The sequence below is a fragment of the Acanthisitta chloris genome, unplaced genomic scaffold (genome assembly GCF_000695815.1).
Source record: "Acanthisitta chloris isolate BGI_N310 unplaced genomic scaffold, ASM69581v1 scaffold3051, whole genome shotgun sequence".
Lineage (NCBI taxonomy): Eukaryota > Metazoa > Chordata > Aves > Passeriformes > Acanthisittidae > Acanthisitta > Acanthisitta chloris.
Window position 1 is genome coordinate 39560 of NW_008655291.1, and position 18918 is coordinate 58477.

General features: G+C 38.1%; 1 protein-coding gene across 1 annotated transcript; it reads right to left on the reverse strand.

Annotated features, from left to right (window-relative positions):
* Positions 1-874: 874 nt before the first annotated feature.
* On the reverse strand, positions 875-18585 carry CENPC (centromere protein C; the record flags this gene model as incomplete). The annotated part of the gene is made up of 14 exons (XM_009083815.1): positions 875-948; positions 2165-2255; positions 2705-2859; positions 3151-3249; positions 6483-6587; positions 7963-8031; positions 10875-11912; positions 12599-12966; positions 13545-13748; positions 14528-14718; positions 15976-16073; positions 16402-16463; positions 17845-17891; positions 18569-18585. Coding segments are annotated over 14 exons (2618 nt in total), but the record flags the coding sequence as incomplete, so codon positions are not given.
* Between the last annotated feature and the right edge of the window lie 333 nt (positions 18586-18918).

The window sequence follows — 18918 nt, forward strand, 5'->3', positions numbered from 1 at the left end:
CCAGAAAGAGAAAGCACTCTACCAGAATAGCTGTAGTTTATCCTTATCTTCAGCCAGAAGGAACCTTGAAGAGTTGGGAGACAAATGCTATGTATACCATCTGCTGTCTAGACTTGGCTTCTGGAATATACACTATAATTACAGCTTTCCCAAAGGTCCTCATTATTATCCAGGAACACAGCAAGGAAATCAAAAGGAGATATTGAAGCAATAAATTTGGCAATGACCTATGGCTGTTACACAAAATAAAACTATCAACAATGTTCAGAGCTAATCAGGCCACAGCTTCCATACAAAGACAGAACTGATAAGCTCCTACTTAAGAGCTCCCATTTAACTATTCGAATTGGAGGCACTAATCATACAGCTGCCAGACAAGGAAGAAATGCCTGTCGTTAACATATTAGCAGGCGGCTGGACCCCAGCACAGGAGCATTTCAGCAGCCCATCTCCTAGACAACAATTACTGGAATGCAAACAGCATGGTTCAGCATTTAAATAGAGATTATAGCGAGCAGTTTGTACCAGGCTGATAAATGTTAGCTGAAGATGTCAACATTTTTTCAAGTGCTAAGCATCTTTAGGGAGATTAAGCATATTGATACAATTTGGAACAACAAATATACCCACACATTTTATACTTGTATCTTTCTGACATTGGATAGCACAAGAATAATAACAGATGCAGTGACATCTGTATGTCATCTGTATGTCGCTTCCATTTGACATCAAACTACTCAGGTTCTTTTGGTGGTCTTATGCTGATTCCAGTTGTTCTGTATTAAGGTGGGCACACTGAAACATTTTTCCTATGTAACAAGAACTTCAGAACATATAAAAACTTGACAAGTGTTTCTTGTCTGCAGAAAGTTCTTCATCTGCATTTGAGCTGTGTGAAGAGAAGAACACTTTCTTCGTTCAGAAGATTACGCATGTTATATCGATTTCCTGCAAATAAAAACAGAGGAAGTTTTCTTTAGGAGCCACTAGCAATTTTTGAAGTCCTGTCCTGTCTTCAGCCAAGTGTATTTTTATTTCATATGTTTTAACAGAAGGAACATTAGCTTCAAATCTAGGAATGCCACTCTTACAGGCAGGTAATTCCATTTCAAAGAGATGACAAAGAATACAGCTAGTGCAATTTATTTTAACTTGTGGTACGAATAAAGTACACCTTTGCTTAGAAGATTTTTACTGGAAAGAATACAACAGCTTGAGCTCCCAGCTCTCAGAACCCACAACAAAACTTTAAGGTGAACGAATTTAATTTATTCCTATAGCAACTATCAATAAAAACTGCACGTGGAAACTTATCTGCAAATCTTCACTTGAGATTTGCATACTAACATGACCACAAAATAGAATCATCTATTAGGCTCTGAACATCGAGAATGAGCGATATCCTAGCATTCATATAGAGCCACACAGTGCATTACAGAGATCACAAACACTGCCTTGCCCATCCAGGCATACTGAGGCTGGCCATTAAGATGCAGGGAAGAATGGAGATGAAGCTGAGATCCTTATGGTGATATGAAACTTTCAGTATTTTATGTAATCTGCTTTCACAAAAACAATTACAAAATTGTCTCTGCATGACCCCCTTAACACCAAGAAAAAAGCTTCAGAGCTTCAACTTATCTCACAAGGGCAAAATCAGGTCTCTAAAATCTCAATAACCCATATGAAGTTATAACCCATTCAACGAGACATTCCACACCTTCCATGTATCAAGCAGAAAGTACAAAATATGGTGAAGTGATCCAAACGGTTTGTCATTTTATGCAGAAAAAAATCCTAAACGGACAGTAACCCAAACAATTATATTAACTACCACCATATTAAGCACTCTGTGATGCTTCCCCGATACTATAGCTAGTGACAGAACCAGAATATCAAGAGAAATTCACTCTTGGAACTTGCTAGTGTCATCCAAACTTTGAGGCAAACTCACATAAACAAGTGGTACGTGTACCACTACGTTCAGCTATTAGATTATCAACCCATGTCCAGTGTTGTGTCACATTCTGTTCTTATAACCCTATCTTTTCACACTCTCTATTCAATCTTCTCTCTTTCATTCGGTCAGTTTGGTTTAGACTCCAAGCATGCTAATTCAGTCTCATCCATCTCCAACAAACTGGATTTAGATACGTGTACTCACCTGCTGGAACATAGAAGTAGTCCCCTGAACTCAGGTAATATGATGTCTCATGTAACGTAACAAGAATTTTGCCGTGCATAATATGGAAAGCCTTAATGGAAGCCAGAGTTCTAAGATTAGCAACACTTCCCTTCCAAACACTTAAGAAAGTTATCCAAGAAAACGTTTGCACACATGTTGCAACAAAGATAAAACCCCAAGTAAGCTAGCAGACCTGCAATCCCTTTTTCCCAGGCTGCTGAAAAATAAGACACACAGCTCTAAAGGGAGATGAGGTCCAGATTCATTTACTTGATACTTCTATCTTGCCTGGAAGATCCAGACAGTAAGTACACATGGACATGCACACTTAATATTAAGCAAAGCAGGGCAATGTGCCTGCAATGTACCTCTAGCAAATGATTTATTCATGTTTATTTGCACTAGGGAGGAGGGGGGGAAACCCTGAAAAAGCTGTCACCTTCATATGCTATTTCTAACCATCCTAAGATCTTCTGTTTGCATAGTCCATTTCATAAAATAAATAAAAAACATACTTACTATTGTATCCATATGAACAAATTGGTGTCCCTTTTCTTTAAGTGGTTTCAAAACCAATCTACCAGTTGCAAACACAGATGTATTCAAATGTTTGTATATTTCTACTGCTTCATCTTTGAAGTAGCATGGAAAACCTCTTTTACGGTTAATACACTCTACAAAAAATGATCAGGAGAATAACATTAATGCCAACACATTAGCCTTGTTACATGCTCCATGCATTACTTATTGTTTCAGTGCGACACCTCTGTAAGCTAGACTCAATATTCAGCTGAAAAATCAGGACACCATTTGTGTCTCCCTCAGAACTTTCTTCAGAAGAACAACCAGTATTTCAGCAGCTCACCTTTATACATGCAATGTGGCATGAAAAGTCTTTTTTCTTACCAGTTTAAACACTTCCTACACAATTCAGGAAGTCCCTTGGTCACATCCCTTCAACTCACCTACAAGTACTTCCTCTTTCGTTACTGGGTCCAATACAAGGGTTGGCTTAGAGCTATCAGCTATGGTTCCATCCAAATCTGCAATTACCTCTCTTCCATCTGAGGAAACAAAGAAACCAAAAGAAACCCAGAAAAATAATCACTATACATTTTAAAAACTTAATTATTCAACCACAACTTTTACACAGCTCTAATATTACACATTAAGTTCTTAAATTTGTTTTAATAAATGTCTGAACAGACTGAATAATCTCCTTCAAACAAAAGGAAACCATCCACAATAATTCTCTGAAAATGCAATTTTCATTGAAGTTATTTCTGTGTGTAATAGATGAAGACTGTCTAGATGCTAAGGAATTTTCCAAGGGAATGCCAACTATTTATCCTATGCTATTAAAACCAGTATTTACTCAAAAGTATCTGTGTTTTGAGAGAAGTGCTTTTCTAGCAACAGATACCGAGAAGATATGAAATACATGATGAAGTATGAAGAAGAAGTGTTTTGCTTTTAGCTAGTGCCGACAGCGCATCAGGAGACCTAAGAGACAAAGTGTTCAAAAGACTAAGTACATGTCCAATTTTCCTTTTCTCCAGAAACACCATTACAGGAATCCCACTGTAAGTTGTAAATCAGAAAACTATCTCTATAATAAAAAGGATTTTTCCAGAGAAGGAAATAGCCTAAGACTTAATGACAACCCTGCACTTTTCAAACAGAAAAGAAACATTGAAGAATATTCATGACAGAATAAATATCTCACAGCTCTCTTGCAGAATTCTCTTAAGCAGACAATTTTAGCTCTACAGTACACAGGAAACTTCTTTAAATGCAGTCAGAAGAAGGATGTCAAAGGCAAGCACTTTGTAGGCATTCATGACTGCTTAAATAGTCTTACATCAAGACAGTCGGGGTAGGAAGATAGTTGCTGTGTCTGAACAGCTTTGATCCAACATAACCATCTCTCTATAAAAAGAAGCAGCAACAGGTGTAACTCTACAGACATAACCACAGAATTTTTATTGCATCAATAACATTTAGGAATTTGTCCTAGAAATTTTACTCAGCAGATGGTCCTTATATGCATCACTAAAATTCAGGGCTATGAGTGAAAGACTATGTCTAAGGATGAATGTCTGCTACAGAGGAAATCAATCACTTCTAGAAGACAGTTCAAATGCACCTAAAGCAACCAATAATTCTTGTAAGATACAGTGTGAACAGTCACTACCAGATCAGGTTCACATGGACTGCAAATGATTTATATTACAACATAAACTGTACTTAGATCAAAGGTTGATCTAGACAAAGATCCTGTCTCACATCAACAGCCGAAAGCAGATACTCCTTCCATCCCTAAAAATGCCATAGCAGAGTCATGGCACTTCCATGGAATACTTTCCTCCTCTAACATGGAGCTCACACACTTTATTTAGAACTATTAACAGTTAAGTCCCCAGTTAATGTATCTAGTTCTTGCCTTGAATCCACACAAATATTTTTAACCACAGTATTTTAGGGCAGGAAGCACACAGTGAGAAGGGTCACCTCATTTTGCTGCAAAACCCAGCTCTCACTAGGTTCCTTCCACACCTTCTAGTTCTTGTGTTTAAAAACAAACAATCCAACAAAACAATTCATTTCTATTCCCCTTCTCCATGCCACTCATGCTCTTATAGGTCTTTCTCATGCCTCCACAGTATCCTCTTCAGGGCTGAGGAGCCTTCACTATGTAGTTGCTTCTTGCGCAGAAATCATTCCATGTTTTTGATGAGCTTTCCCTAAACCTTTTGCACTTCGACTCTACCTCCTTTTTCTGAGCACTGCTTGCATATTTATTATCTACTGATGACAGAGGCTCTAGCAAAGCTTCCCTTCTCTGTTTGTTTAAACACGGACTTACTGCCCACTTTTAACCATTTAATGCACTGTTCTTAAAGGTCTCTCTTCACCTACCATGTTGTGGTTTTGTCTTTAACCTACAACAGCTTGAAACTCTACTGACACCCTATGCTGCCTTTTCAGATGTGATATGACAGGTATCAGCAAAATAACCAGAAGTTTTTATACCTTAACTCTGCACCTTAGCATCATTAATCAATTACCTGAATATGAACAGAAGTACAGTTCATATTCTTCAACTCCTGGTTTAAAGGCACAACACTACTTCAGGTATGTCCTGTATTTTTTCCCTTCTTATGCTGAGAAGTTAATATTTTTACAACAAGAATATACAGCAATGCTACAGACACAGTAAGAACATGTTTTTTCCACATCAAATTACATTAACTCACTTAGTTATGAAATTATTTTCACCCAGAGAAACAAGTTTTTACAGGAGGAAAATATTACAGCAATGAAGTATCTGATTACGGATAATACTGCGGGTTTTTTAATATCAAAAGGAAAAAAGTGTGTTCGTACTTCTTTTATTGCTTCTCTGCTGGTGATGATCCTTCCTCTCTTTACTCTTTCTGGAAGACTGTGTTCCTGGATGCTCTATTCCACTAACAACAAGCCCTCCTCAGAAACAAAAGGAAAGGAAGTTAAACAAAGTTCACTAATTCATTTTAGAAGAATGCAAACCTGCACAACCAACATGTGTTTCAGTTGAGAATATACCTCCTTGATGCTGAACTTTTCAGATAGCTTTAGAAGGCAAGAACAAAAAGCTTTTCAACATCAAGTATTTTGGAGTGCAATGCAATTTGAGACATTTTGAAAATAATCTGATCAAATTTCAATCACAGCACATTTCAGAAAGCCATGACACGAAAGTCATTTTTTAAGACAAAAACAGCTATTACAGGGCCACAAAGAAATCCTATTTTCAAGCAAGCTAGTTAATTAGAAAAAGACCAAATTAGGATGAATTGTCAAGAAAAAAAAAAGGCCTGAGAAAGAGATAATTTGTTCCCTTAGGTAATTAAACACTATGACTGGATAAAATATTATAGTATCTGCTCTGGAGAACAAACTTCACAGAGACATGCTCCAATGAATGATCCAGCAGATTGTCTCTTTTTCCGATATCATACAGAATCTCTGATGTAATAAACCTACTAGAACAGAGAAACTGTTCTGCTCTTCCCTAAACAGTTAAGGCAAGGGTAGTTAACATGCTCTGCTGATACTATTTTCAGCTGACACAGGCACATCAGGAGAGAAAAAGACTACATGGAAAGACGACTAAATAGCTGAAGACCATAAATAAATTTCTTTTTTTAAAAATTACCCAACAGTAATCTATTGGGCATCTCAAAGCCCTCATGGCCACGGATTTCTCTTTACTGCCCTATTAGGAGGAAGCAAATAGGTATTTTGGAGCTCATACCTGAAGGTGTTATCATGTAGTTTACGCGTTCCCCTCTCCAGTATTCCAGAGGTTTTAGCCGTATCCTTTTTGTCCGACGAACATGAGGTGTGTTAGTAGGCATTACTAATTGAAAGGATAAAATCATTCACATTAAGTATGAAAGGAAAACTCAGAGATGGAAAATACTAAATATGGTTTCCTGTTGTTCTGTATCACAAGGGCATCAGCACTTCCCAACTGATATTTACATCACACTGCTATCATGACAGGAAAATAGGATTCAAGTATTGCCAAAAGCCTTCTTTTGCATCCATCAGTATTTTGTTCTCCTTTTTCTTAAACAATCACAACACTGATTTTACACTAGTTTTAATTCTCTATGTCTTAGTGAAACATTGAGATATGATCATTAGGAGCTCAAGAACAAGGAACAGCAAAAAGGCCACGACTGTGAAGACAAAGCTCTCGACAAAGACCTAAGAGCAGTCCCTAAATCTGAGGGATTTCATTAGCAACAGTGAAAACGCCAGGCCTTGGTTATGGCAAGGGGACCTATGGTAACAGAGACTACATAAGCAGTCCCTTCTCTTCCAGATTCATAAGACCCATTTCCAGAGTCCAGAAGAGCATCACTTTTGCCAACGGAAACTCCACACATTTCAAAATTTCTCAGGTATTTATCTTCATATGTACTTATTACATAGTCACAACTTCCAGGCTGTCTAAGCTGTCATATACGAATACAGTAAGATCAGGTATTTTAGTGAATGTAAGAAAGAATAAAAGCCCCTTAAGGGCTGAGAGCAAATTAGTCAAGAATAATTATACGTTAAAAATGGTGAGTACAAAAAACTTGCTGAAATAGTTCTTGAAGGCAGATAACTAAAGCGTTGTGCATAAAATAATAATGAAGGCAATAAGAGGACCCAATACAAAACAGACAAGCAGAGGACTACAATCGACTGTATGCCCGTTGTTCCATCCTATTCAGACCCAGACCCCCACACAAGGCAGGTTATTTGCACCCTCAGCTACACTGTGCAAAACTAATTCAAATTCTTACTGTTCTCACTGAACTGTAAGAGCTTGTGTTGACTCACTTGTTGAGGAATACATTCAGTGCAGGTCGCTGGGTGTGCAGCTGCAGTGCCAGCTGCAGACTCAGCTCTGGTTGGTGGGAAATAGTGGGAGCCTCAGGCAAGAGGCTGTGAACTGGTGTTGACCCTCAGCACAACAATGGGCACAGGGACCTGTGGCCCAGCCAGGTGATCAGAGACACAAAGACTCAGCAAGAGCTGAGGACTCAGCTGGAAGACTACAGAGGACTTTAAGAGAAGGGCTATACCTGAAGAATTAACAAACCCTATCTGTAAACACCTATGAACATATGAACCCATTTCTAAGGGTTCTCTAGTGTCTCCCTCAGCAAAGTTTACATCACTTTGGAGACGCATTTGTATTTACACACTTACATGAAGATGTTTTAAAACAATGTTACCTATTTTCTGCTTTGCTAACTCGTCCATCAACAGCTCTTTTAGTGTATTATTCCGGTCTTCAGAATCGTCTGAAAAAAACATTCAAAAAACCACCAGCACAGGCACTTACTACTCCTGACTTCTACTTAATATAACCCACTAGAAGCAATGAGAGATACTATAAACAGAAGTCCCAATGTTAGTGTCCCTACTAACACCTTTTTCTTCAAACATATATGAAACCCGATGTAGATAAACAGGGTATGCAATCAATTTTTAAACAAAGCAAGCCTGAAAATGACATGAAAACTACACAGTCAAGTAAATATTTCTCAGACCTATCCCTCTTTATAAAATAAACATTGACAAATTGATCAATAAAATTATATGGATAGTTATAAAGTGCAAAGTCATTCAGATTTACATCACTCAGACCTAACTTTAGAACAAACTTCTTACCAGAACACACACATAAAACTAGGTCTCTGAAGAAAGCATTGCATGAACTAATAACATTCACATCTGGCTCTACAACACTAACAAAAAGACTTTCTATCTCCGTTATGACGTTGTTGTCACTATGACAACATGTGTGGCTTGTCTAGCAAAACTTAAAACCAAAAATCAAAGAAATAATAAAAAAACCCAAAAGATCACACACAAACCCTCCCACACAGAACAAAGCAAATGAACAAAAAACCCCCAAACTGAAGTATCCTTAGGCAACCAGGCCACAACCCCATATGGATGTACAATTTGGTCTAGGGTGGCCTGAAGTGACACATGGCAACATACCAAACTGGCATAAACTGAGTCTGAGACATTTCTCCAAAGTACAGCCTTAACCTAGTAGGCTTGATGCCACCCTCTGGAGGGCCTGTCCTTTTAAAGCCAACAGAACGTACAGCTGTCATACCGTACCATGTACTTGGACAGATGTAACCACAGACAGTAAAATCTGCATTTCTTGTTCTGAACAAGCTGAATACAACAGAAATTACTGAACCATCAATTACAGCTTAAAATAGAAAATACCAAGTCTAAGCATTACCTGAAGATGTATCATCACATCTACAAGCGTATTTATGACAAAGTTCTAGATCAGGCCCACTGCAAAAGAGAAAGAAATACACCTGCTTGAATATGTTAAATATCAAAGGAACATGACACGACTACTAAGAACAGCAAATTCAAGTTTTTTTTCAGACCATGTAGCGTGTTTTGCTTTGTTTTCTTTTAAACATCTGTCTATTCTGATTAGACACTGAAGCAAATGACTGCTAGTTAGAAATCACAGGTTTGAACTGCTCCTCTACTCTGTCATCAGGCAAACAAATTAGTGTGCACATCTCTGCTCTAAACAGGCTTCTTAAATTTCTTTTTATTTTTTTCTCCCTTCCAGAATAAAAAGACCTTCTCCTCTCCACTATAGCATTACCTTTCAATCAATTTTCCATATACCATGATTACAGAAGTGCTTTAAATAAATGTTTAGCATACTGAAGGAAAGAACTGCAAAATAGTTTCTAGTTGCAAACTGTAATGTGTATTTTGTCATGAAATCTCCCCCATAAAATGAAAATAATTTACATATATAACTCCACCAGAAATTCCCTAGCAATCATAACAGGACTTCTCTTACAGCCTTAGCATCAAGACCCTTAACCTTCCTTCTGCATTCATCTGTGGCTGTGCTTCGCTACTTTTACTGTGCCAGTAAAGTTCAGCCATTATCCACCTAAACTACAAAAGATGCATTTCAATCTAGATCAGAAAACCTTCACTACAAATTTATCCAAATAAATTTACAGTAGGCTTGCTTATAATTAAAAACCCCAAAATTTTCAGCAGAATGACTGCATAAGAATTTAATAAATTCAGACTGTCACTCCTTTTTCCTTTGTTATTAAGTTCCCATCCTGTGAAAACATATGCCTACCTACATGCACAAAGAGTTTGGATTGTAGATACAGTTCTATACCCTACTTAACAACAACTTTATTAGTACAGTTGTTGTTAGTTGTAGGAATTTCTGGTATTTCTGTTCAAAAATCACACACTAATGCAGAAGAGACTCAAAGGAATAAATCCCCAAAGGCCAGAAACTTACTATGACCCATTATTAATGACAGGAAGAAAAATGTTATTAGCTTATTAACTGTATTAAGATGGTATTTGAACCCCTCAAGCATGAATCATAATCCTTTTCTCCTAGGTGCTTCACTAGTAGAACACAGAATGCAGAAGTAGCACCAAACTGTTCTGCCTCAATGTGGCTGAAGTGAGATTAAATTCAAGTTTTTCAGATAAATCAGGAAATTACCTCTCATAATTCAGAGCGTTCTCAGCTGCAAAGCAATCTCTAGAAGAGAACAAATTATTCTTATGACATTTAGTTTCAAGTCAGTTTTACTTATTGAAAGAAACCTGTAGATCAATAATTTCCACATACTGAACAAAACCACAAAAATATATTAAAAAAAATGAAAAAGCAATTCACAGAACAATGGATAAACTTGGTTTTAGACTGCTTAACTTTCTCTTTAGATTACCAATCATTAAAAAGCTGGTTCCAGAAAAACACAGCTGAAGAATTAAATGCTGTTTTTTCTAAATTTATTTTTTAAAAGCAACAAGTCTGATAGTGAAGTTACTCTACAGGTGGTTGGGATTGTGTTAAACTGGACATGCTGTGCAGGTCTCATAAGAACATTTTAACCAGCATGAGCTTCCTTGTGTAGGAGACACTGAATTTGGCACCCACCTTTGAGAACAGGGTGTTGATTATACTATCACATAGTTCAATTGTGCCATCACTGCTTAAAAGTTAACAAGATGTGTTTAATCATCTACCAAGTTATACCACACTTGTAAGGAATCACATAAAAAGCTTACTGTAGTCCATGTTGAATGCTACGTTTTCTTTTTTTACTTTTTGTTTTCACATCTGGTAATTTCCGCTTTTTTCTTGCCATGTCCTCTACAGAAGAGCTGTCTGAATCTGTTTGAGACTCAGTGTCCTCAGGGCCTGAGCAAACCTCACTGGTTCTGTGAGGAATCTTTTTGGGGATCTTCCCTGAAGACTTAACTGACACCCGTTTCTTTTCAGAATTCTTTGCACTGTCCATGGGATGCTGTAGTGCTTTTACAGGAGTTTTGTTATTTGCACTACCACATGACTGCAATGTGTGCTTCTGAAACATGGGAGTCCTTAATTTCTGCCACAGGGGTGGTACAGGCTCTCTTTCCAACTCTTCTTCATCAGGTTCACTGTCAGAACTCTCCTCTCTTTGTAATGGAGGCTTTTTATTGCTACTTTTCTGGACAGATTTTATACACTTCCTCCTTGGACTTACTGCCCCCCCTTTAGCTACTTTAGTTTTTGGAAGTTTCCTCTGAGAGGCTTGTTTCTTCTGTGGAGAGGCTTGTTTCTTCTCCGGAGAGGCTTGTTTCTTCTCCGGAGAGGCCTGTTTCTTCTCCGGAGAGGCCTGTTTCTTCTCCGGAGAGGCCTGTTTCTTCTCCGGAGAGGCCTGTTTCTTCTCCGGAGAGGCCTGTTTCTTCTCCGGAGAGGCCTGTTTCTTCTCCCGAGAAGCTTGTTTCTTCTCCCGAGAAGCTTGTTTCTTCTCCCGAGAAGCTTGTTTCTTCTCCCGAGAAGCTTGTTTCTTCTCCCGAGATGCTTGTTTCTTCTCCCGAGATGCTTGTTTCTTCTCCTGAGAAGCTTTTGAAGCTGACTGCAGATTCTTCCAAGACTTGAGAGACTGTTTTGGAGACACAATCTGCTCTTGCTGATACCCAGATGAGGGCATAGGCAAATCCTTACTTGGCAGCACCTTTGTTTTACATTGTTCTTCATCAGATACTTTTGTTTTCAAATCAGACCATGACATCAGTTTTTGAGCTGCTGGTTTCCAGGACGTGTTCTTTTTCTGTTTTGCAGAGTCTTGCCTAACTGCATCCTTTTTAGTCTTTCCTATTAACACACAAAGCATTCGGACATTAATATCTTTTCCCAGTAAAGCTGAAGATATATGTTAACATCTGAATGCATAAAAATAAACCAAAGAATCAAACTGGAAAAAAAGAAAAAACGTGTCACAAAACCAGACTTTTCCCTGGGGGTTAAAAGAAGGCTTCTTTAAGCTACAATGTATAAAAAACCTTCTGGTGTACTTCGGGTATTTCCTAAGAGGAAAAAAAAAGGGGAGGGCAGAAACGTTACATTCAGTCTGCTTTCCAATTTTCAGTGTTTGCTGCTGCAAAACCCTTCTCAAATAAATTCCTAAAACCCATTCTCCTTCATTCAAAGCATGTATCTTAGCCCCCTTTCTAGGGAGAGAGGAGCAAAAGCTTGTGGGTACCTACCTTCCATGTCTGCTCATGAGTAAAAGCAACACTGCTAACTTAATGTCTTAACAGGAAGGGCAAAGGGGGTGGGGAAAAAAAAGTGAAGACATTCTGACACACTGCCTTACATACACCCAAATCTAACTGTGCAACTGAAACATCAAAAAGGAATCCATTAATGTCTCTCATCTACTTAAAATATAACTATATAAATGCACTATATATATTATAATAATAATTTCCTAATAAACCATCACAAAATAACCCAGTAATATGATCTGGAAAAGTCTGAGGAGCTGTTAAATAACTTACCCATATGAGTGATCTTTTGGCTTTGAGATTTATGGACCGTTTCTTCACTGTCAGGGATTGGATCCGATACTGGCATTCCTCTGAAGTCATGTACTCCAACATTCACATCATCCAATTTCTGTTTACAAAGTGGTTCAACTTCTACTTGTCTGTTCTTGCCTTTCTTACTCTGTGTCTTCTTTTCAGAGGGCTGAGATTTGGAAACAGCAGTTGCAGAGCCACCTCTTTTTGATTTTTTGTTCTTATTGGGTATCGAAATCCAACAATCAGATTCACTATCTGATACATCAATTAAAAATTCACAATCATTTTCTACTCCTCCATCTTCCACAGGAGAAGTTGATGGTGATGATAGCAAGGCTGAATACCTAAAGAAAGGAGGGACAGTATTCATATAATTTTAGTGGAGGTAGCGGGGAAAGGACTTTAAATCTAGTAGTGACTTCAGAACACCTAAACACAGTACAGGACATTGCTTGGGAGAGAGAGGACGAGGCCTGCTTCTCCTTGCTTTGGCCTCATTATATTCACACCTTACTGTTTCTCAGATGCTGGACAGCTGACTTTCTATCCAACTGGTCAGATCCATACTAGCTCTGAAGAAGACTGCCTGATCACTCTTAACTTCAAAATCACCTAAGGTTTTCCTGAATCCTCCAACCTACCTGTCAAAACATCTCAGGCTCAGTCTGAAACACTATTCAGCACATTATTTTACTGGCGGACAAAAGCAAGAGCATTGTTAAGTTCTAACAGAACAAAATTTTGAAACAACCGCTCAAGCCCCTTCTCAGGGAGTATTTTTAAGTAATGTTGGACTACCCCAAACCATGCTCCCAGACCTTATTTATAAGTACAAGGATGTTGCTGAGTTAGTTGTTGCTGTCAGTCAGGACTGTGTTATTTTATAAGCAAATAGTCTTCCATATTAAGCCTCAAAACAAACCTCTCTCCATATATTCCTCTTGCTACAGCTGCTAAGACAGCTGAAGAGAAATACTCCTTTTTCTGTGCAGAAGATGCAGCAACAGGTGTTGTTACTTGCACAAGAACATCCTGCTCATCTCTCCCAGTCTGAGGTCCTTCCAAATTTTCAACTTCCACATGGCTCTCTGCTGCAGCAGTTGTCTTGCAGTCATCAGAACACAATCTATATATGAGAAACAGCATTTAAACACGGTGCTATAAATGCTGAGTGCACAATAAAGTATTGTGAGGATGAACAGATACTCCTGCTGACACTGTCTCACTTCTTCTGAATGAGCTTCCCTTTGGTAACTTGCTGGAACACAGGTTAGCAGTAGTACTTCCCAGCATAGGAGCTTCAGAAATTTTCGACTGACTTCCCAGTCTCACACTGGATCAGTGCCAGTCTGTCTCTCTGACCTACCCCAGAGACTCAGTCCTCCAGGAAAGCAGAACTGCGGCTGGGACCACTGGCCAGTATTGCAGTTGGGCTCAAACTTCCCAATGAGAAGATAATAATCACAACTGAAGTCGCTCTACTTTGAATAAAACATTTATGTATTCAGAGAAAGAGGAACAATGACTGTTCATTTCTGCTTTAACAAATTTTTGTTAAATTTTTAAGTTCAACACTGTCAACAGGATTGACTAAAAAAGTCAATCAAAGACCATCTGAGGAGCTGATACTTTGGTGCGCTTTCCTGCAAACAGCAGTTCAAATCTCTTCTGACAGGCTTCCTACACTTGGGTACTGCACTTATCACCAGAATATTTAATAAAAAACAATTCTGCTCTTCCTAAACCCAGATACAGACATTTTCTAAAAATCTTGGAATATTTTTTTATGAGTTCATAATCCAAAATCATAAATGATCAAAACCACTGTGTTAATTTACCCTGAGGTGGGAGACACACAGAGGACATGACACCACAACCATGTTGTACTTAGTCAGTACTACTTACTTAGCTACAGAGGTTTTTACTTCCTCCACAGGAGAAGGCACTCCAACAGACCTATGGTCATCCTCAGGATCCAAATACAAGGCAGGACTTTGGCACTGTGTTTCAACATCTTTTGGTGTTTTGGGGTTTTCTCTTTTAGACACCTGAGACTCTGTTTTTTCAGAAGCAGCTATGTAATCACATACTGCAGGCTTCAGGGGTGATGCACAAGACTCTCCTGCCATATAGATAGAGTAAGTTTAATTCTTATACTCAAAACCTCACAAAGTCCCAAGAAATAGTTACCCAAAAAACCCTAATTCAATAACAATGTGACCAACCTCTGCTGTTGACTGGTTTTAGTGCTGATTCAGGGAAGGATTTTGAGGATACTGCAGAATTAGAGGCTTTTTTCACAGAGGTGGATGATCCTGCTTTTGGCTGCCACAGTTGATAACGAATATTTAGACAAAGTAAAATATTCGATAAAGCAACAGTATATCATTTTCTACTGAACATGATATAATTCCTTCCCTTAATTCATACCGTGATTTATTTGAATCACAGTTCTATTTTAACTAAACATTTCAACTTTCTAAAAGTAACTGTAAATTTCAAACAACAGGTAAAACAGTGTGCACAGTAAAAATGAATACGAAGCTTTAAACAGACATTCTGCTAGTCTCCAGGCAAGCTCCTTATTCTTTTCATTAGAATGAAATCATTTAAACCATTTAATTCACCATTATTAAGACAGCCTGAGGTTTTGCAAGAATTGCTGTGAGATTATATGGTATTCTAATGTCACACTAAAGTAAGCAAAAGGATGCCTGTTCTCAACCCTGACATTAATAGATTATCCTGTATGTTTTTTAAAAAAATTAAAAGAATCAAAATATTCAAAGTAAATATATAAACTCGATTATTTGCATCATTCTCTCAGACAGCACACTAATAAGGCCTTCAACTTATTTCTACCCTACAACAAAGCTAAGATATACAAAGTTATTGTACAGACAACTAATTATCAGAAATGAATGAGATGCTTTTATACAAGAATCACCTTTCAGTTTTACTATTCATCAGATAGTTAAGAACGGTCTCCATATATCTGGCAAAGACAGCCATACCCACCACCAGTTATAAGGCAGCGTGCATCCTGAGACCATGAGAAATTTAACTATCCTGGACAAAAAAGCTGAAAAAGCTTTCATTAGCAAAAACCCAAGAAAATAAGCTATTAAATAAATCTAGTTATAGAATATTTACTATTAGATCACAACAAACTAAGAAAAAAAATCATCAACCACTATCACAGGTGGTTAAATTATAGCCTATATACTGACACAAGTAGCATATGGAGCTTATTCATTCAATGCTCATACAGAACTAAATTGTACAGAGCTAAACCTGCACCCAAGTGAAACTGTACCCAATGCTACTCTGTGACACTGCCATAACTAAGTTACCCTTTGGCTCTGCATTGAAGGACTTTTCTCATCTCTGGCAACGGGAGTTGAGCAACGGGTTGCACTTGGAGAATTTATTGTGAGATCAGGGCTGCAACCTATAAAGAAAAAACATTAAATATGGGAATCTTGGAACTGTCCGTGTTTCATTTATTTTAACAAGCTGATAAGGCTTATTAAGGTCACATGAATCCAAACAAGAAAGGTATCAGCTACTCAGGAAAAGGTTTACCTTTATAAGACAGCTACGACACAGTTTTAAGCAGCTGGGAAGGGGGTGCTCTTAAAGACCATGAGGAAGACTTTATTTTTATCCATTTCATCTCTATTTTTTATTTGTTTTACTTACCACTAAACATAATACAAGGAAGAAATTATCTTTTTCTTTAACCAGCAAATTCAGCAAAACACCAAGTAAGAGCTTACTTTCAAAACAATCCTGTATGAGTTCCAGTACATTCTGACCTGGCTGTATATCAATCTTATTTCTAGAAAGAAGAGGGGAAAAAAAATATTTTCAATCAAAACCACCAAATATCCCTATGTTAGCAATACAAAACCAGTAAAGTACTTCTTAATATTTTAGATTATAATTTCCCATAGCCCCAAATTTAATATATTTTTACCTACCATTTCCATGCATAGATATCTGCAAAGAAACTTATCTGTTAAGAACTCCAGGAGCAAAAGCCTCACTGACACAGAATATGATGGGAATGAAGAACTCTCTCTACATAAATGAAAACATACAACTACTGCAACAGCCCACAGGTAAAAGAGTTTTGGGATGAATAGAGATTATCACTTGAAATAAATAATCCTTAAAAAAAATAAATCAGTCCTCAAGTAATGTTTCCTGCACAGTGATCCACCAGTCTCAGCAGACCTGGAAATGAAATGGGCAGACTGCACATTATTCCTTTATACAAGGAATCAATCATCCTCTGCTTCTTGTTGCACCATTAACTCACAGTTATTCTGCTCTTCCAAAAAGGTTTCAGCAGCAGAAGAGGTATCAATAAGCAAGTGAACAATGCAGCTGGTTGCATTACTATTGTGACCCTCTCCAGCACACATGAAAATGGCAGAAGTGATTCGCTAGTCAGACCATGTTGATCAAAACCAAAATAACAGGACAAAAGCCACTCCCATAATGACCATTACATACCTTCAAAAACAGATAGTTTGGTAGACTTGGTAAGCTCATGAAATGCATGTCTAAAAATGTGAACAATGCAGCTGGTTGCATTACTATTGTGACCCTCTCCAGCACACATGAAAATGGCAGAAGTGATTCGCTAGTCAGACCATGTTGATCAAAACCAAAATAACAGGACAAAAGCCACTCCCATAATGACCATTACATACCTTCAAAAACAGATAGTTTGGTAGACTTGGTAAGCTCATGAAATGCATGTCTAAAAATGGATGCCAATAACAAAAAGCTCATGGACTTCTGACATGCCTAATTTAAAGAATGCTGCAGCACTGCAAAGACTCAAACTCATCTCTAACATTTACCAGCAAGGGCCAAATAAGTTGGAACTCTGTGTGGGCTTCATTTCTCTGCCTCATGAAAGGCAAAATGTTTGCAGACTGCTGCTTCCATACTCAGGCAGCCTAGTTAGGGGGACCTTAGGTATAGCTACACCACAGCCTACTGTCTCAGCAAAGGAAAACAAAGGAAACCCTTGGGGCTTTGCCCCCCCCCCCAGCTTGCTCCTCCCAAATCTAAGAAATACAGGAAATCTGTGAAACATCATATGATCAGTTTAATAAGATACGCCATACCGTTTTGACATGAAGCTCTCAGATAAAAATCAACGTTAAGTTTTTAGAATCTAAGAATAAAATTTTAAATGCAATTACCCTCCTCCATGGCAGAATCTTGCTCTGTAGCCTTTTTTTAAATGATTCTGTGAAGAAATAATAATCAATTTTTACAAAGCATTATGACATTTGGCAGAAAAACAAGTGATCAGCCTCCTGTTCCTCATGCAAGCAGGTCTCAAGGACTCCCAATCTACCTTAACTAGTGGGAGTTACTGCAGCCCTGATTTTCTTAGAATGCCACAGGACCTACAACCCCTACAACAACCATCACAAATTCAGTTTTCCTAAGGAACCATCAAGCATCTGTTGCATTTAAACTCAGAGAGTCTTACAGGAGACTCACATGATCGAAACCCCAGAGAACCTGAGGATTTGGTTAACATTTCTGTAATGACTGTGCAAACAATCTTATAAGTGAAGAAAAGGAACAACTATCACAAAGCAAACTGGGGCATAACTTTACAACACATCAGCTGCTGTGTGTTAACTGCTCATATGAAGGTTCTTCCCCTGTGTTTATCACAGGCACCACCACACTGACAGGCAGTGAGAGCACATCACTAGCTGTGCCGTGAAAAAGCCACAGCCTCTATTGCCTCCCGGTGCCTATTCATACACTTGAACCCTGAGTATAACCAGTCACTCAAATAGCAGACATGATTCCACTCATCTACTACCACAACTAGAGGAGGGATAGTGTAAACAACAGCATATTGTCAGCAATACCTTGAATGCCAACAAATGAACTAAAGCCACTGACCTGAGTATAGGCAAAGGCTGCAAAGGATAAAAGAAAAATAAACGGCAAGAATATTTCAAGAGCTAAGCAGAGTGCAGTTTTTCATGAATGTGACAAGAAAACGTCTCAAAAATATGCAAATGTTTAGCCAAGAAAACAACTATGACTATGGCATTTGTGTAAATTTGGAGTAAGTACAGAGTGGAGATTATCTAGTCCTAATAAAACAGAATTCAGCATGTTTTTCTGAAGTTTACCACGCGGGCATTACTTTGCACGTCTCTGCGATTCCTCTTCGGATATTACTTCCGGCAACAAAAATAACCAAAACTACGTAAGGATTAATTTTACGGCAAATTGTCAACATCAAC